This window comes from Anopheles darlingi, chromosome X (genome assembly GCF_943734745.1).
Source record: "Anopheles darlingi chromosome X, idAnoDarlMG_H_01, whole genome shotgun sequence".
Classification (NCBI taxonomy): Eukaryota; Metazoa; Arthropoda; class Insecta; order Diptera; family Culicidae; genus Anopheles; species Anopheles darlingi.
This window is the reverse complement of record NC_064873.1, coordinates 490,001-510,000: the sequence shown is the minus strand read 5'-3', so window position 1 is coordinate 510,000 and position 20,000 is coordinate 490,001. Positions and strand designations below refer to the sequence as shown.

Genomic DNA, 20,000 nt, shown 5'->3' with positions numbered 1-20,000 from the left:
GCACTTTATCTTCACTCTTATTTCATGCTCATATATGGCATACAGGTGTGCGATGATCGCTCAGTGCTCATATCTCTTCCTTTTTTAATTTTTTTTTCTCTCTCTCTCTCTCTCTCTCTCTCTCTTTTTCTCTCTTTTTCTCTCTTTCTTTATCTTTCTCTTATAGTGCTCTTGGTGCGTGGCCGCCCGTGCGAACGATGGGCAACGTACATGCGTGCTATGTCGGAGCGTCTGTGCGTCTGTGCCACACACACACACGCACACACTTACAACAGACACCTTTTCGACGTACGGAACGGACGATAACGAACTTCACGACATACCCGCAGCCCTCCTGATGCACTCTGCTCCTCGTGCGATTAGATTGCTAAAACAATTCTCGAAATGCTGATCCACTGTTTGCCTTTAACAAAACACACACGCGCGCACGTACGCACGCACGCACGGACGCACGAATACTCTCTCTCGCGTTCAGCATAACAGAAAAGAGAACCAGAGCGAGAGACAGATAGAAAGAGAGAGAGAGAGAGAGAGAGAGAGAGAGAGAGAGAGAGAGAGAGAGATCTGCGGCAGTCACTATCGTTTGAAGGTTTCTTGTGCTGCGGTTTATGCTTTTACGATCGTGTCCATCAATGTCCACAGCATCCGCATCTCTTCCATACGCTCGCAGGTGGGAATTTGCGGACAGAGAAGGACGAGCGAGATATCGTATGGAGGTGCCTCTCCCCTCGCTCTCTCACGCGATCCTCTACTTCCTCCGCGTGTTCTGCGTTTGCTGCTGCCAATTGTATTACAACCGAGTGTGCTTAGGTGCTTCTATAGGGTCCCTCCGACCAACTGTACTCGGCCGTATTTGCTGCGGCCATTTCTAACAGCATCAGAGACCTCTCTTCGCCCAGATATATTCTCTCTTTCTCTGTCTCTCTGTCTCAAGGGAAGGAAAGAAAACGGGCGCATGAAGAAGACAACACACCAAGAAGATTTGATCTTGGATTTGTGTAGCCGTTGCAATGTGCATGTGTTGCATGTGTGTGAGCACCGTATGGACCGTATGGTTCTTTGTGGTTCCCATCACCTGTGCACGCTATACCTGGCGGCTGATGGCATGCTGCTGGTGCTAGGGCTGGTAATCCCAACCAGGAGTATTCTGAAGGCCACATACCGTACAAACTCCACGGTGCAGCCGGTCAAACGTGAGCAAAGTCAAACTTAAGCAAAGCAACAACACCGAAAACCATCAAACAGATCAAGAAACGACACGATCGGCCCAAGCCGGTTGGTTCGTTGTCGTTCGTTTTATTCCGCAGTCCCAGGATTGTGCGTGCTTCAGTTGCTGCCTGCTGCTGCACCAGCAGTATTTGGCGAACACATGGAAACAGGTTGTTGGCACATGACATGGCCTAAGAGGTGCAGTGCTCGCGCCAAGCCGGACACGGCCACAGCTACAAATCATACAGAGACATGCACGAGACGTACGAGAGAATACTCGTGTCCCTTTGTTTTCCTGGAAGACGGCCGCTGGAGATTCCTTCGATGCTGCCGGAAATCTCAGCCTCGCAGCATCTCGCAGCTCGGTCTCTCTCTCTCTCTCTCTCTTTTTTTTCTTTCTTTCATTATATCTCTCTCCAACCGCGTCATCAAATCAGGAGTGTGGCTCGTGCATCCCCTCGGGTCATCGCACCCTCGTCGAACAAATGTCCCACTCGTCTTCGCAAATGTAGTGCCATTTTAATGGAACCGTCCATCCGACAGCTCCAACGACCGTTAGGTTCTCCAGCATAACCGTAAAAAGGTTCTCGACTGCGACGCCGTTTACGGCCACTAGAGCACAGTCGCGAGGTGAGGTTGAAGGTGTATATGGTGGCCGAACGCTCTGAATTACCGCCGCCAAATCGAGTCGCCTCTGGACTTGGACTCGCTAAAGTCCTGTCGGACCGATAGTCCGGACCTGTTCGCTTTCTCGGCTAGGTTACCACTCGCTTCATCAGATCACCGTACCGTCGGCGTTCTAGGCCTGTGTTTGTAGTAAGGTCCCGTGGTGCCGTTGCCGAAAAAAACGGCTTGGTAGCATGTATGTTAGGATGATGTCGTAGGATGTAGAGAGAAAACAAAAGAGAGAGAGAGAGGGAGAGCACGAAAGAGAAAGAGAGGATGATTTGTATTGGGATGAAGAGACAAGCACAAAACACTCAGCAGAAGCAGCTGTTTACCAGCAGCCGTGTAGACAACAGTGCAGGAGATGCACATTATGTATGATATGTCGTCGTCTTCGACGAAAAAAGTTTCACAACAAACATCAGCATCAGCATGGCATTACACCCCCCCCCCCCTCACCATAGGCGGGTGCAACCGAAAATGCGTGTGGGGACACCGGAGGGATCACGCTTGTAGAACAATATTGCCACCTGGAATTCCTCATGAGTACCTGAGGGTCCATACACAAATATATTTAAAGTAAGAGACAAGGAAGGACTCTCGGGGTGGGAGGGGCACACGCACACTTTCCGACACGGCTTAATCCCCTCACCTTTCCCCTTTATCATATCTCGTTCGTGGTGGTAGGAAACTGACCATCAAAACTCCTTCCCCATTCCTTCTCACTCTCTCGCCCTCTCTCATTTACTCACTCGCCTGAGCCCTCGTGATGATGAAGCTCTTTCTCTTCTGCATGCGGCCGCGGCGTGTGGGTGCACACACGCTCAACGGCCGCTCTTCTTAACCCGTCCCGCACCTCTCTTCCTCCTTCTCCTCCTTTCTCTTTGCTGAGCCACGATGTCGTCTCAAGCCGTCATCACAGCCATCTTCTTGCTTCTTCTCCTTTCTCCGCATTCGCGGCCATCTTGTATGACAAATCCAGCCGTCGCAGCCAGACCGTTTCACACGAACAGCGTCTGCTTCTTCATATTACCACCGTGTCACTATGCTAGCTGCGGTCCGCCGAGTCAGCAGGGCACTCCATGAAATGTCCTCCTAGTGCACACAAGCACATATACACACATACACACATCCACCCTTAGAGGGAGCGTGAGTCGCCGATGTATGCACGGCCCCCGCGGGTGCTGTGGTCTAAACGAGTTATTTGACTGACTCACCTCTTCCGGAATGACCCCTTCGGCGACGTTGTTCCTGTCGTCCTGTCCTCCACGTCCTGGCTTTGTGTTGAAAGTTGGCGAGATGGGGTGAAGGTTCAATGCTGGGCTACTCGCTACCTCGCTTGTCGATGCTCTGTTGTTTGACCCGTCGAGCCGAGGAACACACGATACTACACGCAAAAGGGCCCGTGTCACAACGTACGTCACCTAGCAAGCAAGCAAGCAAGCAAGCAAGCAAGCAAGAAGGCCTTCTTTGTAAGCACGGGTTCCAGCAATGTCCTTTTGTGGTTCGCTTTCTGGTTGGGATCCGCGCCTAGACGATGCTGGTGGTTGCGGTCTTCATCCACACACACACACACACACACACACACACACACACACACACATTCATACATACATGCATCCATACACATGCATAACAATCCCCGCAAACAAAAACTTCTTAATAAACGCCTTAATAACCTTTTAGAAAGGAGGCTTATTAAGCTGTTCAATTTTTGTGAGTTCGTGGGTACAACCAGAGATTTTAAGAAGTTTTTTTGTTCCCTCTCCCCCCCTTCCTAATAGTTTAATTTACATTTTAAACATTTGGCCCCTGGGCTGATTTAAAAATTGAAGCCGGCTGGAGTAGGATTTTCGCTCACACTTTTTCAATTTCGCTCACACTTTTCAGTTTCGCTCACACTTTTCGCTCACCTAAATTTTGCATGCGACGGCTGTTATTTCTCAAACATTTGCTGAGTGCTGGCCAATGGCCGCAAAAAAATATGTTTTATTCAATTTAATTGAACAATACATGAACAAAAGGAATTCATTTAATATTTCATTTCACGTTTCTGATTACTCGTCATTTCTCATTACTTGCTGGGACCCTCTCTCCCTATCGCCTCATCTTCTACCATCTGTTGTTTCTTTCCTCGCAGTAACACAGTTCTCTTTTGATTTCGATTAGATCTCTAAACGTAAATAATGTGTGGAAAATAATGTTAAAATAAGAATAATGTAAAACCTATTACGGTTTCTCCTCTTCATCGTCGTGCTCAGTCGACGGATTGGGGTTACGTTTGGCACCAGCCTTCTGATCCGCATCGCTTCTAGTCCGCATCGGCTGGGACCCTCTCTCCCTATCGCCTCATCTTCTACCATCTGTTGTTTCTTTCCTCGCAGTAACACAGTTCTCTTTTGATTTCGATTATAACTCTAAACGTAAATAATGTGTGGAAAATAATATGTGGAAAATAATGTAAAACCTATTACGGTTTCTCCTCTTCATCGTCGTGCTTAGTCGGCGGATTAGGGTTACGTTTGGCACCAGCCTTCTGATCCGCTTCGCTTCTAGTCCATATCAAATTGCCGCGCCGGGATCGTCGTCCTAAAAATGGCACCGTTTGCTGCCTTTCATCCTGTGTGTCGCTTTTCCTTTTAAGCAACGTCTTACTTCTTGTTGTTACTCCGACAGCCTAGGAACGAACATGAATGAAAATGGTTAAAAGACATTCCACCTCATAATAACCAACAAGCACACAAAATGGAAAAATGGGAAGCGGTGTCGCAATCGCATTTCTGCCTGATAGTGTTAATCGATACTGTACGGTGTGCTTAAGAGCATTGTAGTTAGGTTGGCACATCATGCTTTCGTTCGTGCTTCGGAAATACTGCGAAGCGGAATACGCAATTTCGGAATAGAAACGCAGTGAGAAGAGCGAAGAATTTCGTTGGTTTTCTTTTATCTAGGCATGTCGCCACTTTATCACATACTTACACGGAAGGATTCTGGATCCTGGGATCACCGAGCTAAAAGACTGGTGCAATCGAAACACCCTGTAAATTACACACTGATCATTCGTTGCGGTAGCTTCTTCGTATAGTATAGACTTTTCAGAAGATCCTTGGTTAATTATAAAGGAATACGGATCGTACAAACGCGTCATCGACGGTCACTTATGTAAAAACTAGTGCCTGCATTGCGTTACTGTGGAATTATGTGCATGTGTAAACCAAAAACTGCAATATACCGCGAAATAGATGAATTTAGATGTATGCCAAGTATACACCTGTTTTAAAAATCCATATTCCCAAGAGTGATTTAGGCACCACTAATTATTAAAATATCCAGCGAAACAGAGGAATTCCCGTGTATGAGTATACCATAGACAAGAGACGTAGCCAAATTATCAAACCATATTCCCAGGACCAAATGAGATAGCTTTATCGAAAGCAAAGCTGTTATACGTTGCATGTATACTTAACAAACAGCATTTACAGTTCACTTTTGCAGAAACATTTACAAATTAAATGAGTTATAATACATTGAACCTGAATCCCATCATAACTATTACTGGTAGCTCTGTATGACACAAGAGAAACCCATTGCGATTTACATACAAACCATACCATTTACAATAATGTTAATTAAAAGGTTAATAAGGAAAATCTAAGGAAATGGGCCATTACCAAGTTAATAGGACATCTACGGAGATTCAGATAAGGACGATAAACAAAATTAAACAATGATCAACCAAACCAAATCATGCTTCTTTCAACTTGGTAAGAAGTTGCAATGCGTCAATTGCAATGCGTTGATTTCACTCGTACACAAACACTCACATCAACATAACATTCAAACAATTGGAAAATTAGTCAAGGAGGTGAAGATGTGCTAGAAATTAATGCAACAAGTTGCATACCGTGGCAGCGATGGACTTTGAACGGGATTTAGAAGGTCCTGTTTCTACGTTGGGTATGGCGGGTGCCGAGATCGCGACCGGTTTGACACCTTCGTACTTCTGTGCACCTTTCATCTAAAACATGAGAAATGGTAAATGAGAGTAAGAAGCACGCTTCTGCGTATTAGTAGCAGTGGGCAACATACCGTGGCAAAGGAAGGCAAACTAGTCCTCATTTGGTTAGCGTTGATGCTGTTGTTATCGAACAGTGGTTTTGGTTGCAGCAACTGCTCGCTGCTGGCCGCAGAAGTCACTGTTGATGTTGTATTGTCGGGTACTGCTCCGACTGTCTGCATTGCGCTGGTGTTGCCGAAATTTGTTTGCTGCGGCGTTAGATTGTCTGCCGGGAAGTTACCAAACGTAAGTTGATTCATTACCGGTTGATTTGAAGTGGACGGTTTCGGCTGCTCACAACAAGCACATCTCATCGACGCAATATCGTTGCGCGTTAGGCACGTCGAACATTCCCATTTGTCTGATTTTTGGAGGTGCACGAGCGCCTTAAAATGATCAGATGCCGCTGGCATAATTTTAGCAGCAGGCTGACTCTGATTCATCACTGCCAGAGGAGCCGGCTGACTGGCCGTCAATACTTTTGGTTTAGCGCCACAGCAAACGCAGTGCTGCTCCTTTGCTGCATTACGCACAAAGCACTCCTGACACTCCCAACCGTTGGCGGCCTGTGTGCTAACGAGTGTTTTGAAATCGACGGCAGGGGCAGGGGCAGCCGCGGACGGCTGGATAGATTCCATTGTCGATGTTCCGGGTTGTGGACACTCGCATGCAGCGCAGCGATTGAAGCTTTGTGCATTGAATACCATGCAGGTTGGGCATTCCCATGTGCCGGTCGCTGTTCTCGATAGCTGGGCGAACGAGGGCAAATTAATTGAAAGGTCTGAATCAGGCTGTGCATTAGTTTCCACGATTCCAGAAACGCTACTGATGTCCATAGGAACAGGTGCCACAAAATCGAACGCAGTTGGCGGATCTGAAATGCTTGAATAAGTCTCCTCGGTTGCCCAGCTTCCCAAGTTCTCGGGTTGACTAAACTGAAATGTCTCGGATGAAGGCGCTTCGCCATCAGGAATCACGGGTATCGGGTACATACACACAGTATGCTGCTGCATATTGTCTCTGGCCGGCTGATTCATTGAGCTCAACGTTTTCCAGGCTGGTTGTGAGGAGCCCGGTCCAAAACAGAACTCCGGTGGTAGATCCAGCTTCGGCAACGAAGTCAGCCCCTGCAATGCTACGTTCGGGAGCTCGTGGCGTGGCGCGGGTGTAAATAGGTCGCTAGCATTAGTGGTAGTGCTTGGGCGTGTCCGTGTTATAGCCGGTTTTATCTTCGTTATTTGCTGATCACGTTTTCCAACTTCACTCGCTATGTCGGGAGGCGGTGGTGAGTTGGTTTTGCCGGCAACAGCATTGGGATTTTGATGTTCTTCGGATCTGCCCGACGTATCCTTCGTTAGCAACTGCCGCTTGTACTGCAACAGCTGGACGACATTGGGTATGACCAATTCCGTCATCGGCACACGACCGCGTGTCATTCTATTCTTGGAATCATACCAAGTTGGGCGATCGTAGCTACTCGGGTAGGTTAACTGGCGCCACTTATCCGTTCCGTCGGTTGACGGACTCGTAGAAGTTGATGACATCAACGGAGTCAATAGCTGACTCTGGCCAGCATTGGTCGGTAGAGCGTCTTGGCGAGTTGTCAATGGCCGCTGGAAAAGTTGATTGTCCGAATTGCTTCGGACCGCGGACGCTCCTCCGTAACGGGTCCGCCCTTCATAGAACGGGGACTTTAGCATCATATCTCTACGGTTTGACGCACTTTGAATCCGTTTGGTTTTCTTTTTTCTCGAGAAGAGTTGGAGAAGCCGCGTGTATTCAAAACCACCGGGGACTCTAGTGTAAACCGGCTCATTATGGTCATTTGGAAAGACTGCGGACAAAATTCTGTCGAGATAATGAGTTTGATTTACGCGGAAGTTAGGAAGCCCAGGCGCAGTTCGCCTAAACAGAGTGCTGATGTACGGATGGATAAGCGGTGCTGGGCGAAAAAGACTAACGCTGGTATTTGTTGGCTGAGAGTGACGCTGGTTTCCTGTCAATGATGTTGAAGCACCCTCACCGGAAGGCACAAGTATATCGCTCACTAGCTGCGATGCATCGTGATTGTTCCCTGTGGGCTTGTCGGACTGGCGGCAAGGTAGCTGGCATTCGGCTCCGGTTACACTAGCCTCGATAATTGGCTCGCTCATTGATTCATCGTCCTCGTTTGGAGCTGCTAATTGCTCACTGTTGGTCATGGATTGCGATGCATTATCATTGTTCCCGGTTGGTTTGTCGGATTGACGAGGTAGCTGAGATTCTACCGCGCCTACATTACCCTCAATCAGCGGCTCGCTCATGGATTCATCATTTTCATTGGGGGCTGCTACTTGCTCACTGGCAACCCCGGATTGCAAATTGTCTGTATTTTTGTCTACCAAAAATGAGTTGGACTCTTCATCACTGTCGTCGCCAGTTAGATCGAAACTCAACCCGTCCAAAGTTGCCGGTTTGCTCAGATCGTCGTCATCCGAAATTTCGAAAATATGATGAGGTTTTTTTTCTAAAGGCTGTTCTTCCGGAGAATCTACTTCCGAATGCACTACCGGCAACGGAATCCGATTCGCCAACGTCAATGGAGGAAGTGGTAGATTGAGCGTTTTGTTGTTCGCCATTGGAGTGTTAGTAACTCTGTCTCTCCGAATCAACGGTGGTAGAGGCAACAGAAAACGATAGGAATCGGTGGGGTCCACCAGATTAGCTAGTGAACGATTTACCAGATTTTTTCCAGATTTCGAGAATTCGCCTTTGGCCTTCGAGGTCTCGGACTCAGACGCCGGTGTCGATTCTGCCTTATTTTCTTCTGCGCCTTCTACTTGGTCGGATTTCGAGAATTCGTCTTCGGGCGTCGAGGTCTCGGACTCCGGTGTCGATTCTGCCTCAATTTCTTCTTCGCCTTCTACTTGGTCGGATTCCGAGAATTCGTCTTCGGGCGTCGAGGTCTCGGACTCCGGTGTCGATTCTGCCTCAATTTCTTCTTCGCCTTCTACTTGGTCGGATGTCGAAAATTCGTCTTCGGGCGTCGAGGTCTCGGACTCCGGTGTCGATTCTGCCTCAATTTCTTCTTCGCCTTCTACTTGGTCGGATGTCGAAAATTCGTCTTCGGGCGTCGAGGGCTCGGAATCAGAGTCCGAAATGCATACAATAACGTCTTCGTTCTCCGACGACTGGTTTTTATCGCAGCGAAAAAGAAAAAAGAAAAGCGGGAAGTCATTTACTATGCAGAATATTCATATCGGCTCCGAAAGTACTATGCTGGCAGGAAATACACCCTTTGGCGTACCCTGGGTTACGCCCTAGTCTGGAAACGACCGTTAGAAACCTTAACCTCTTTTATGTAAGACTGAAAAGCATGTCCCAACTGCCAACGGTTGGCGGGCCCGTTTGCCATCAACAAAACCGTTAGAAACCTTAACCTCTTTTATGTAAGGCTGAAAAGCATGTCCCAACAGCCAACGGTTGGCGGGCCCGTTTGCCATCAACAAAACCGTTAGAAACCTTAACCTCTTTTATGTAAGGCTGAAAAGCATGTCCCAACAGCCAACGGTTGGCGGGCCCGTTTGCCATCAACAAAACCGTTAGAAACCTTAACCTCTTTTATGTAAGGCTGAAAAGCATGTCCCAACAGCCAACGGTTGGCGGGCCCGTTTGCCATCAACAAAACAGAGGTTATGGCTTTGTCAACCGCCGCTACCGGGTGAGGGCGTCACCCAAGGTACGCTGAGAGTACGAACAAAAATGTTTCCAAGACCGGGGTACCACAATATATACCGTGTGATGACTCACCTTTTTGGGTTGCTTTGGTCCGAGCCGGATCCCTACCGGATCGAGATACTCACATGCTTCCGGCGTCTCAACATCCATAGCGTCAATATCTTCCGTGGCGGCATCTGGCGTTACACCATTACTTCCGTGCTTCGTCTGATCGTCTTCTGATTCTGAACTTTCCATGATATCTTTACAGTAGGTTTTCGCACAACAAAACCAATGCAAGATGCGGTTATGACGATGTATCAATTATTACAAAGAACAATGTAGAAAAGACACTTTTTCGTACGAGCGCTCAAAGCAATGATCCGGCGGCTTCGGAAAGCAGAGAAAAAAGGACCAGACGCTGTTCGACCTGTCAAATATTGCCAGGGTTGCCAACAACTGTCAAAGGTCAAACCTGCTGCCCACTAAACCAATTAGGTAAATTAATTACAAAGTAGAGGGCGGAGAGTGCACAACTTCTAAAATTATAACTAAATATATAATGTTGCCCTTCTCTTCCTCCTTAACTAAAACCACTCTTCTAACCCTCCTTAATTAAATTTTCTTGTTTTGCAAAATTCGAGCAAATCAGCAAAAATCGTGCAGTTGAGTTAAAGTTTCGGTCCTGTGAAAGAAAGAGAAAAACAGATCTACCGTTTTGCCAAAAAATCTGCTATTGGTGTGTGGGTTTGCACTTCTCTCTGGCTATGTATCTTTCTTCGTGTGTTGGTCTGTTCAAGTGAATTGTTTCCTTCTCTATCGCGCGCACTTTTTATGCTCAACTAAAGAACAAACTAATGCGAGAAGCGGAGAAATTGAATTTGAAAAGAAAACAATGTTTTAATGAACACAAGCAAAACTTTACTTGATGAAATGAATCAGGTATCATTTGTTTTTCGAATAACTTTTTAAAGGATAAGAAAATGCATCTTGCAACCACCGAAATAAGGGTGTATTCGGTGCTCTAAGAACGTAAATTTTAAACTAATAGAACAATATTCCAATATACTAGTCCTGTTGGACAATTTAGATTGGGGCGCATGCTTTCAGGCAAAGGCTGCTCTGCTGTTAAGACCATGAGGGATCGCCTGGCATTTAAAAGCCGGCAACAGACCTTGATCCCACTACAATTTACCTTTAATGGGTCAATGTATGTTTTCATTGATTTAATTTTAGGTCAACTAAAACTATCGCAAACCATAATTTACGATGATGCGTTTGTTTTCATTGCCAGCTGATGCGTAGACGACAAAGGAAAACGGACAGTTCATCGACGACGGGACTATAATTGTGTCACCACTACTATAGCAGACGCACTATAGAGCATACAGATCGCTGGAAGCTGAAGAAAATGCGTTCGTACTAGCAACGTTTATCATCAACCCGCCGCAAGAAGCTGACCCTGATCAGTTGCGTTTTCCATCGACCTTTCCACCCTCGCGGTGTGCGTGAGTTCTATTGCTTTATTCGAAACGAAGAAGGAGAGGATCGCAGGGGAGCACATAACCGATCGCACGATCAAGTGCGGCGGCTAAGCGGCCCGCCAACACTCTTAAGGGTAAGGGTGCGTGAGTAGTGTGTTTGTGTGTGTCGTCGCGTGCGGAAGAAACGATACCAAGGTGTTGAACGGTGGGTTGCTGGTAAGTGCGTGCAAAGTCATGTTGTCCGCAGTGTCAGTTTCGCACTGATTCGAGTTTCCCGTTTTCAACTGCAACACGCACACGCCCCCTCCCCCAATTCTTTCAGGTAGAAACCTACGGAACACATACGCTGCACGCGCTGCTATGATGGGTGGTAAGGAAGGCAACGGTTGCGGCAGTGGTCGGCTGCTGATGCTACTGGTGGCGATGGTGGTGCTACCGCTGACGCTGGTCCCGGTGCGGCCGGTTCAGGGGCGCCAGGAGTACTACTACGCATACCAGGACCAGTACGATGACGATCTCTCGCTGTGGATCGACGAGCAACAGGTGAAGATCTTCAGCGGAGTAGCGATGAAGATTTACGCCATCGACAACGGTCGCGTGTCACCGCACATTCGAGATCCCAACTTCAGCCAGTACCTGCCGATGATACCGTCCGAGGTGAGCTGCGTCAACTTCACCTGGAAGGCGGGTTCGAAGAAGTACTACTACAACTTCGATCGGTTGATGTCGGTCGACGAGAACATCCTTAAGGCGCCGACCATTTCGATCAAGACGACAGGTCGCGTACCGAAGAACGCCAAGGGTAAGTGCTAATGCGTGCGTGCGTGCGTGCGTGCGGGGCGAGAACGAGGGAACGAGCGGGCGATTGATGTGACTGTGAAACTAGTGTGGCCACCTGTGGGTGTGGGAGGTGGGGGGCCGACTAGGACCGGTGAAAGTGGGTAGCGAGGGAGGGGAGGGCCAAAAATGACGACGATGAAAGCTGGGGTGGTTCGCTGGCCGCTCCGCCGCGCAGAGTACACCTCACAACTCAACACGCACACAAACACACATGCGCGCCCGCATACATACACCCACACACATACACCCACACACAAGCACACACACCTTCACACGAATCATCCCCCTCTCTGGTGTCTCAATCTGTGTTTAGAGTTCAGTGTGACCCTGCCATGCTCCGGTAATGTGTCAGGCGTCGCAATGTTCAGCATTGGACTCCTGATACAGAGCCGGAAGGGCAAACCGCTCCCCGGGACGCCACTGCGTATCAAACTGCGTAAGGAATGTGCACATAGAGGTGTGTATGAAAGAACTTCTACTCTAACATCCTCGCAAGGTAGCGTATGCCTTTTTTTGTTTGTATTTTTGCTACTCTCTCCTCTTCTTTCTATTTCTTTCTTACCTATCTCTTTCATTCTCTTGCTCACTTCCTTTCTCTTCCTATTGTTCCTTCCTTCACCACCTGGCCGGCAAACCCTTCATCACAATTCCCCTTACCTTCTCGTTCTACCCTATCATCCTGTTCCCAACTTCTCGTTCCATTTACTTCCTTAAATCCTCTTTTCGCTTTCACTCCCGTCCGCTTCCAGATTTGTGGTTGGTATCCCCCCCCCCCATTCCACGTCCTATCCCAAGCGTTATCCTCAAACAAAAAGGAAATCATAACACCATACACGCACACACATCTTTTTTGATAAAAAATGCGAATTTTTTTAGAATTTTGGAATTGCTAAAAAGGAAGATGCCTACTAGCCACAACACTCCGTGGTATATTAGCTCTCTTAATGATTCTTTCGGTCAACTCGCAGCAATCGCTTATGCTATGATGCATCCGAGCAGGACATGTCAAGCTATGCCTGTTTGTCTGTTGTTAAAACACATTCAACGACTAATTTTCACAGAAAACACACACACACATATATATATACATTCTTTTGATCATAGCCTTTAGAACTCTGGATTTCATTTTCAATTTCATTCATGTTTTCTGGTAGAAGGAGTTTACGCATATGCTCCTTCTAAGATTCCGATTTCTGCAGCAACATCGGGTCGTGCCTTAACGCGACATCGTCAACAACGCTCAAGAACCCTTTTCCTCTTCTGCTGGCCCTCGCTACGCGTCCTAAACATCTTCTTTCGCTTGATTCGTATATCACGTAAACATATTCTACCTAGTCGAATGATCCTTTCCCTTGCTGCTTTACCGCCTACCAAATGCTTTGCATAAACTTAATGCTAATCCCACCGGTGCATATGCGAACACACACACAGACTGCATGTTATCGTTCGTTTCTTCTGTCATGTGATGGTGTTTTCGCGCAAAGCGTTGCAAGTTGTAGTAACTGCTCGCTAACGAGCGTGGCCTGCCATCACCAGTTTAAGCGTACCTGGGTCTGGGACATGTATTAAGTAATACGGGCGACTAGAACCACTAACTGTTTAGTGCGGGTCGCGTAGTTTGGCCGCATGCTATCATTGCTACTACACACACCTATAGGACAGCATCCTATACTCGAGTCCATCAGACGATTCTTCATCCAAGATTACATTGAAGAACTCATTCGCTGCAGTTTGTTGCACAGTTCGCTATCAAACCATCTAGCTATACCAGGCGCCAATCCGTCTTGGATCTACTACCTACAATTGATCAATGAACTTCATTTGCTTTCTCTATTTTTATTTCTTTCGCTTCTTCTTCTTTATTTCGCTCTCTCTTTCTCTCTCTCTCTCTTTCTCTCTCTCTCTCTCTCTCTCTCTCTCTCTTTCATTATCTTTCTGTCCGTTTTCTCTCACATTTTGGCTGCAGAAGATGAAACTAAATTTTTCTTTTCCAAATTTTGTCTATTTCCTATACAAAAAAGAAAAAAAACACTACAAACAAAAATCAAAAACAAAGGTGCCGACTTGCTCGAAGGAAATGATGCCCTGACTCCTCCTATCTGTCGCTTTCGATTTTCCGATTTCGTGCTTCGATGAAAATCTAAAAAGACAAAAAACACAACATCAGAAAAATACATGAATAAGAAATACTGCAATTTAGTTGCCATTGCCTACCTCCTTCTTTTCTCCTGCACGCAAAAATAAGCAAGAGAATAAATCGACCGGGCGCACAGTTGTAATGCGCCCCCTCCCAAAAAGGGTGATTAGAGCGCAAGAACACTATCGCACAGTACCTACGGTAAGCCGGTCTTCCCTATTCGTATTTGCTAATATTACTTGTGTTTGTTGTTTTGGACTGATTGGTTTTGATTGCACAGAAACCAAACTACTTTATCCTAAATAACTTCGATTAGTATAAGCTTCCTGTATGCGAGCTTTAGAATAGATAGAATGGAAGAGCGGGTTGATAACAACACTGCATCAGTGGGATAAGTGCTTGGCTTAGTTTTTTTGCTGTTTTGTTTTGCCTTTTTGATTATTGCCTAACAAATAAGAGTGGATGCCAGAGCATTGTAGTGGTGCAACTATTGTTACAATATGTTCAATTTGCCAGATGTTATGCCAATGTTTTCCCTTTCTTCTTCGTTTTGTTTTACTCTCCGGAATTGGAACTGATCGGAACGAAACGAACGCAAAACAAACAAACAACCAAACAAACACACACCACACCAAAAACCAACCAACCAACCAACAAACCAACCATCCTACAACCTACAACCTCATCTGTACCTGTCACACACCCAAATACATACACACGCCAACGCGTGTGTTCGTCCTGATACAAAACTTGAAAACCAAAAAAATCTGCAAATCTCCTCCACGAAAATCCGGATTTAACCAATGGTGCCGCTCGCCCGTGCAAACTGAAACCAAAGGCCCAGATCCGGAGTGTGACCAGAAATGCGCCAACAAGGGGGTATGCAACGAGGACAAGATCTGCCAATGCCCGGAGGGTTACATGGGACAATACTGCCAAACGGCGCTCTGCTATCCGCAGTGCATGAACGGCGGGAACTGTACCGCACCTGGCACCTGTTCCTGCCCCCCCGGCTACCAGGGTCGGCACTGTGAAGGAGGTGAGCCATTAAACCCTTTATCCGACATGCCGGATTTCGACATTTAGCTCGTCACTTAGCTAGACGGTTCACTTTCTTATTCCAGGAATTTGCGCAGAAAAGTGTCTGAACGGTGGCAAATGTGTGCAGAAGGACAAATGCGAGTGCACCAAAGGATACTACGGGCTACACTGCGAGTTCTGTGAGTGTGTAGTTAACGACGGGCAATCGAAAACCCGCTATGTTACATATTATTCTCCGTCTTGTGCATCGCTTTCTTTTCGCTTATCTGTTCTGCAGCCAAGTGTGTCATACCGTGTTTGCACGATGGAAAGTGCCGTGGGGTGAACAAGTGCCGCTGCAAGCCCGGACTTAGTGGGGATCACTGTCAGATTGGGCGCCGCCAGCGTTCGGCCTGCAAGAGACCGTGCAAACACGGCATCTGCCAGCGCAATCACACATGCCAGTGTGATAAGGGCTGGTACGGCCGACTGTGCAATCAGCGTAGGTGTCTTGCCAATGAGATTTCCCAATTGATCCCAATTGATGCTGGGATGCAAAAAAAACCCAGCAAAGTCATTTTGCCCGCTCTATTACACTTGCAGGTGAGAAGAAGCAACGCATTGCCGGTGGCCGAAGGAGCAAGAGCAGTACGATGGTCAACATCACTACATCGGCGAGTAGCTTCACCACCGACCTTACCATCGGCACCAAACTTCCAAAGATCTAAAATGCAGCCAGTCAGCCAGCGATTGTGGATCTCTCTTCCTCCCTCCATCTATGTTTCTCTCTCTCTCTCTCTTTTCCGTCTTTTCTTTTCTTGATGTAGATGGTGCAAAACAGTGATAATAAAGTAAAACAGTTACGAACAAGTCGTGTTGGGCGCAAGGGCATTCTGATTTACCGAGGAAAGAAGGGGGAGCGACAATGGAGGTGAATGGGATCGGCGGGTAGCCGTACTTACGCGTTGACGCGACACGCGAATCTAGACCCGTTCTGCTATCTTAATCGCGGTGCGGCAGCCAAATTTGATCACGTCGGTAAGGGCTTGATAGAAGGGGGCCTGCTCTGCACCGTGCTCAAGACCCGTGTCGTGATGTTCCTGTTCCTCGTCCCGGAACCGTCGTATCGTCGCGAGCAGCTCCTTGTCGACAAAGGTCGGATCGTCCATCAGCTTGCGCAGCTGGTCGTTGTAGTGTTCCACTATGACCGACTCGACGGCCACCGTGCACGCCATCGCCGCTTTCTCGCCGAGCAGCGCCGTTCCAGCACCGAGCGCGAAACCTGCCACGTTCCAGAACGGCAGCAGGGCGGTCGGTCTTGCCCGATACTTGTACAGCAGCCGATCGAATTCCTCCTTGTGTACTTTCTCCTGTTCCCACATGTGCTGAATGGTTTTGCCTGCTTTGGTGTGCCCTGCGAAGTGCAAAGAATCCATTGATCACACAGGAGGGTTTTGCCTCGATTTATAGAAGGTAGTGGTGGCAACCGCTCGGTCCCCACTTACCAAGAACCGCCATCTGCCCACGGTAGATTTGATTTGCTCCGACTTCACCTGCATGATCCACCCGCAGAACGCTATCGATCAGCTTCGAACAGCGCTGCGCCTGCATTCGCTGGCCCGTATGTAGTTGTCGGGTAATATGGAGCATCGTTTGCCTTGCTGCTGAATACCTTTGTGAGCGAATAATCCGTGGGACCCCAGCAAACAACGACAACACACAGTTGATAAAAAGTGGCAGCCACTACACTTCAATTCCCCAATAGATTTCACCGGAGAGCAGCGGCAGTTTTACTTCGTAATTGAACAAGATCCGGAATGTGTCGGCGGTAGAGTCCTTCGAATGCCGTGCGGCTTTAGTGACGTGATTTCACAACGTGACTTTTGGGTTCCGAGCGATTTCATAACAAAACATCAGACTAGCATTTTTTTAACCCTTAAAGAGCTCCTCAATATTTCTTCACCATAATTTGGCGACATTGACGAATTTTGCGCGATGCGCGATGATTGAATTGCATCGATGTGCGAGATAATTTTTTATTTTGGCTGTTTGTAAAAATAGTGATTTTGTAAAAAAAACACTCCAAGCACATTATTAAATTGGTTTATTAATTTATTTTAACCCTAGCGTCCGCTGGTGCTATAACGGTTTATAGCAACTCCGAATGTACAGCGGGAGTGTAGGGTGCACCGTGGTGGTCACAATAAGAAAACAACGGCGCATACGTTAAAGAGCATCGAACATAATCGTCTTCAGGGCCTGTGCCAGGAAAATTACTCTCCATTTCCGTTGGCATATAATACTTACTTTTACCTCTTAGATCGTACAATCGCCTGGAAAGAACAGAGCTCATTTTCTTGCTCGCCACTACCGTGATACAAGGTGGTAGAAAGCCCGTGAAACATGTTTTTCTGTATAAATAAGCAATACTAATTTTATTTTAAAAAAATACGTTATATATCAACTAATTGTAATGCATTAACTGGTATTTTGGTGTGTGATAGTAAAATACAAATAACATGGAAGTCCGGAAGTGTTAATCGTGTCTCGCATAGGTGTTCCGAAGGGACAAAACCAAGCCTGCACCTGCAGCCTTGCATTACCGGCATACTAGATGAAACAGTTGAATTGTAGCTGGCTGGAACGTTTAGACAGCATGGATCTATATCGAGCCATCGCCCAGCACAAAAACCCTTAAAAACCTTGATATTGTCTCCGATTTCAGCCTCAAATGCAACCCACGAGGCGTGAGTTTTCAAAGAACCATAAGCTCGATTTAAGAAGCAGCAAAGTGCTCAATTTAGCCGAAGCAATTAGCTTAAAAACAATAGAACTAAGATAAACAGTGCAGTATCCATTACCAGCATATCGTCCGTAAGTGCTTAACTACGGGTGCAGAAGTATCGTGTTTCCCCCCCCCCCCCCCCCGGCACCCCGCCGTCTCGTAGCGCGAGCGATAGGGTAGGAAGGCGTGAGAACGCTTCCGACCCTCCTATCTTCGCAATAAAACATCGAACTGTAATAAATGAAACCTCGAACGGCAATCCAGTCTCCAACTCCAACCGCAGCCGCCAACCGTCTCCGATTAATTAACGAGCTCGTTCGATTTGTGTCGCGAGCGGATTCGGTGTCACAAGACGCGTATGGGCGAGGGCGCCACACAATAACCTAATGTTATGCTAATCGGTGGCAATAAGCTGCCAATTCCTAATACTACGCCCTCGAGTTTGGTTCGTCCAGCTAATCCTGTGGGTGGACGGGCGCGGCGCCCGTGTGTGTGTGTGTATGTGGGCTTTTTTTTTCTTCTTGTTTTCTTTCTTTTTTTTTTGGCCAACTTCGCTCCATTCTTGCTCCTTACTCGCCGGAATGCCGATAATGCTTGTCGATGAAAACCCTAAAACCCAGAGCACTACAACGGCTAGTGGGGAGGGGGCTTGTCCTGCTGCTACTGCTGCTGCTGCTGTGTTGATTGAAGTGCTCCGGGCCGAATGTCTACGTACAGCGAGGAACAAAGTCACTCGTCGGGCCGAGCGAGCCAGCGGGCGGCGTCGTGACCGAGGTAACCGAGGACGAGGACGACTCGACGATTACGCTGGTGTAGTGTGGACCGTAGGCCGTGGTCGCCCCGAAGTGCTGCTGCTGCTGCTGCTGCTGCTGTTGTTGCACCGCGCTGCCAGCATCGGCGTGGATGTAGCCCTTGCCACCGTTATTCATATTGTTGCTAATTTTACCGTGGTTGTTGTTGTTGTTGTTGTTGTTGTTATTATTATTATTATTGTTGTTATTGTGGGGATGATTCAGGCCACCATTGCAGTGCTGCGCGTTGTTGTTGTTGTTGTTGATGATGCTCTCATTAGCAATCCCGCCATCAGCGCCATCGGCGCCAGGATTACCATCCACGCGTTCACCCGCATCCAGCTGGTGGCCACCGGTTCGCTCCTTAACGTCACCCGGTGGTCCCGGATCGCCCGGTGCAAGGGCACCGCAAGATCCGGCCGGATCCGGTTCGGTACCAGGAAGCAACCGGGGCAACTGATGCTGACCCAGCACCGAGGTGTCGAAGCGCGAAGAGGAACAGGAAGAGGAAGCAGAGGAGGAGGAGGAAGAGGAGGAGGAGGATGAAGTACCGGTGCAGGTGACGGTGGCAGGGCCACCATCAAGGCCATCGGTTCCGACCGTCTCGGCGTAAAGGTAGGCGCCTCGAACCGTAGAACCGCCATTGCTGTGCTGCAGACTATGCAGATGTTGCTGATGTTGTTGTGGCTGCTGTTGCTGCTGGTGCTGCTGCTGCTGCTGTTGCTGCTGATGATGATGATGATGGTGGTGGTGGTGGTGGGCATCATTGGGCGAGCTAAAGTGATCACCATCGCTTTCGAGTAGCTCACCGTAGTCGCCGGACAGCAGCGACGACTGCAGCGGCTGTGAGCAGCGCCCACCGACAATAGTACCGTAGCTGGGCGGTTGTTGCTGCTGCTGTTGTTGCTGATGGTGGTGGTGATGCGAGTGGTGGTGCGGATGCTGGTGAACCGGTGGTCCGAGCGAACCGTCGCCCTCCGAGCTGCTGCAGCTGTTCGAGCTGGCCGAGAATGGTCGCAGACCGAGCGGATCCTGGCGCGAATCGTAACCACCGTAAAACTGCTCGTAGTACGGCTCCAGGAAGGCCGTATCACCGGTTTCAGCCGTCGTCCCACCACCACCACCACCACCAAGCTGATGCATCTGATGATGGCCGCCCAGGTTCATGCAGTAGCCGGAGGCAGACGGATCGCTCCCGTCGGTTGCCGTCGCTTGGTGTGCCCCACCGTAGTGGTGCTGCAGCTGCAGCTCGTAGTCCTCGTGGCAGGATAGACCCGACGGTATCTGCTCATGCTGTGGCTGCGTGACAACGAGA

At 48.1% G+C, this 20,000-nt stretch overlaps 5 protein-coding genes across 18 annotated transcripts in view; 1 reads left to right on the top strand and 4 right to left on the bottom strand.

Moving 5' to 3' along the window:
- The window catches only part of LOC125949159 (zinc finger SWIM domain-containing protein 8 homolog), a 12,219-nt gene extending 8,822 nt beyond the window's left edge, over positions 1–3,397 (bottom strand). The window contains exon 1 of one of the 3 annotated variants that reach the window (XM_049675920.1): positions 3,093–3,397. The gene's annotated coding sequence lies outside the window, so the exon portion shown is untranslated. The other 2 variants (XM_049675945.1, XM_049675937.1) reach the window with 2 other exon arrangements.
- A 428-nt stretch (positions 3,398–3,825) lies between these two features.
- On the bottom strand, positions 3,826–10,238 carry LOC125949317 (uncharacterized). 7 transcript variants are annotated; one of them, XM_049676286.1, is made up of 5 exons: positions 9,722–10,237; positions 5,965–9,102; positions 5,780–5,893; positions 4,855–4,927; positions 4,395–4,552 (listed from the first exon to the last, which is right to left on the bottom strand). In XM_049676286.1, the coding sequence occupies exons 1-5, from the start codon at positions 9,884–9,886 to the stop codon at positions 4,527–4,529; spliced, it is 3,516 nt and encodes a 1,171-aa protein (XP_049532243.1). In that variant the 5' UTR covers positions 9,887–10,237; the 3' UTR covers positions 4,395–4,526. The 7 variants fall into 7 exon arrangements, 6 of the variants coding, with proteins under 6 accessions (XP_049532225.1, XP_049532243.1, XP_049532252.1 ...); XM_049676295.1 differs by having other exon boundaries at positions 4,414–4,552; positions 4,855–4,913; positions 9,722–10,230; XM_049676277.1 differs by having other exon boundaries at positions 4,420–4,747; positions 9,722–10,238.
- Positions 10,239–10,351: 113 nt separating this feature from the next.
- Positions 10,352–15,981, top strand: LOC125949670 (protein shifted). 4 transcript variants are annotated; one of them, XM_049676952.1, is made up of 8 exons: positions 10,352–10,367; positions 10,923–11,328; positions 11,435–11,914; positions 12,266–12,409; positions 14,928–15,128; positions 15,214–15,309; positions 15,408–15,611; positions 15,713–15,981. In XM_049676952.1, the coding sequence occupies exons 3-8, from the start codon at positions 11,473–11,475 to the stop codon at positions 15,835–15,837; spliced, it is 1,212 nt and encodes a 403-aa protein (XP_049532909.1). In that variant the 5' UTR covers positions 10,352–10,367; positions 10,923–11,328; positions 11,435–11,472; the 3' UTR covers positions 15,838–15,981. The 4 variants fall into 4 exon arrangements, with proteins under 4 accessions (XP_049532909.1, XP_049532900.1, XP_049532892.1 ...); XM_049676943.1 differs by lacking the exon at positions 10,352–10,367 and having other exon boundaries at positions 11,439–11,914; positions 12,266–12,448; XM_049676935.1 differs by lacking the exon at positions 10,352–10,367 and having other exon boundaries at positions 12,266–12,448.
- LOC125949946 (5-demethoxyubiquinone hydroxylase, mitochondrial) lies at positions 13,062–16,998 on the bottom strand. Its single transcript, XM_049677460.1, has 3 exons — positions 16,615–16,998; positions 16,072–16,523; positions 13,062–14,092 (listed from the first exon to the last, which is right to left on the bottom strand). The coding sequence occupies exons 1-2, from the start codon at positions 16,757–16,759 to the stop codon at positions 16,093–16,095; spliced, it is 576 nt and encodes a 191-aa protein (XP_049533417.1). The 5' UTR covers positions 16,760–16,998; the 3' UTR covers positions 13,062–14,092; positions 16,072–16,092.
- A 1,055-nt stretch (positions 16,999–18,053) lies between these two features.
- The window catches only part of LOC125949306 (protein single-minded-like), an 8,196-nt gene continuing 6,249 nt past the window's right edge, over positions 18,054–20,000 (bottom strand). For all 3 annotated transcript variants that reach the window (XM_049676246.1, XM_049676256.1, XM_049676236.1), the window contains exon 6: positions 18,054–20,000. This exon is cut by the window's right edge and continues 672 nt beyond it. In XM_049676246.1, coding sequence (XP_049532203.1) covers positions 18,602–20,000 — 1,399 coding nt within the window. In that variant the 3' untranslated portion in view covers positions 18,054–18,601.

What these genes read in the sequence shown, in the direction of transcription:
- LOC125949317 (XM_049676268.1), bottom strand. Translation starts at nt 9,886, where the DNA reads ATGGAAAGTTCAGAATCAGAAGACGATCAGACGAAGCACGGAAGTAAT. An exon ending in GACCAAAGCAACCCAAAAAG is followed by an intron (nt 9,103 to 9,721) that starts GTGAGTCATCAC and finishes GATAAAAACCAG; the next exon opens with TCGTCGGAGAACGAAGACGT. An exon ending in CAAAGTCCATCGCTGCCACG is followed by an intron (nt 4,553 to 5,779) that starts GTATGCAACTTG and finishes GTTCGTTCCTAG; the next exon opens with GCTGTCGGAGTAACAACAAG.
- LOC125949946 (XM_049677460.1), bottom strand. Translation starts at nt 16,759, where the DNA reads ATGCTCCATATTACCCGACAACTACATACGGGCCAGCGAATGCAGGCG. An exon ending in TGGGCAGATGGCGGTTCTTG is followed by an intron (nt 16,524 to 16,614) that starts GTAAGTGGGGAC and finishes TGCACTTCGCAG; the next exon opens with GGCACACCAAAGCAGGCAAA.
- LOC125949670 (XM_049676943.1), top strand. Translation starts at nt 11,473, where the DNA reads ATGATGGGTGGTAAGGAAGGCAACGGTTGCGGCAGTGGTCGGCTGCTG. An exon ending in CGTACCGAAGAACGCCAAGG is followed by an intron (nt 11,915 to 12,265) that starts GTAAGTGCTAAT and finishes ATCTGTGTTTAG; the next exon opens with AGTTCAGTGTGACCCTGCCA. An exon ending in GGGTCGGCACTGTGAAGGAG is followed by an intron (nt 15,129 to 15,213) that starts GTGAGCCATTAA and finishes TTCTTATTCCAG; the next exon opens with GAATTTGCGCAGAAAAGTGT.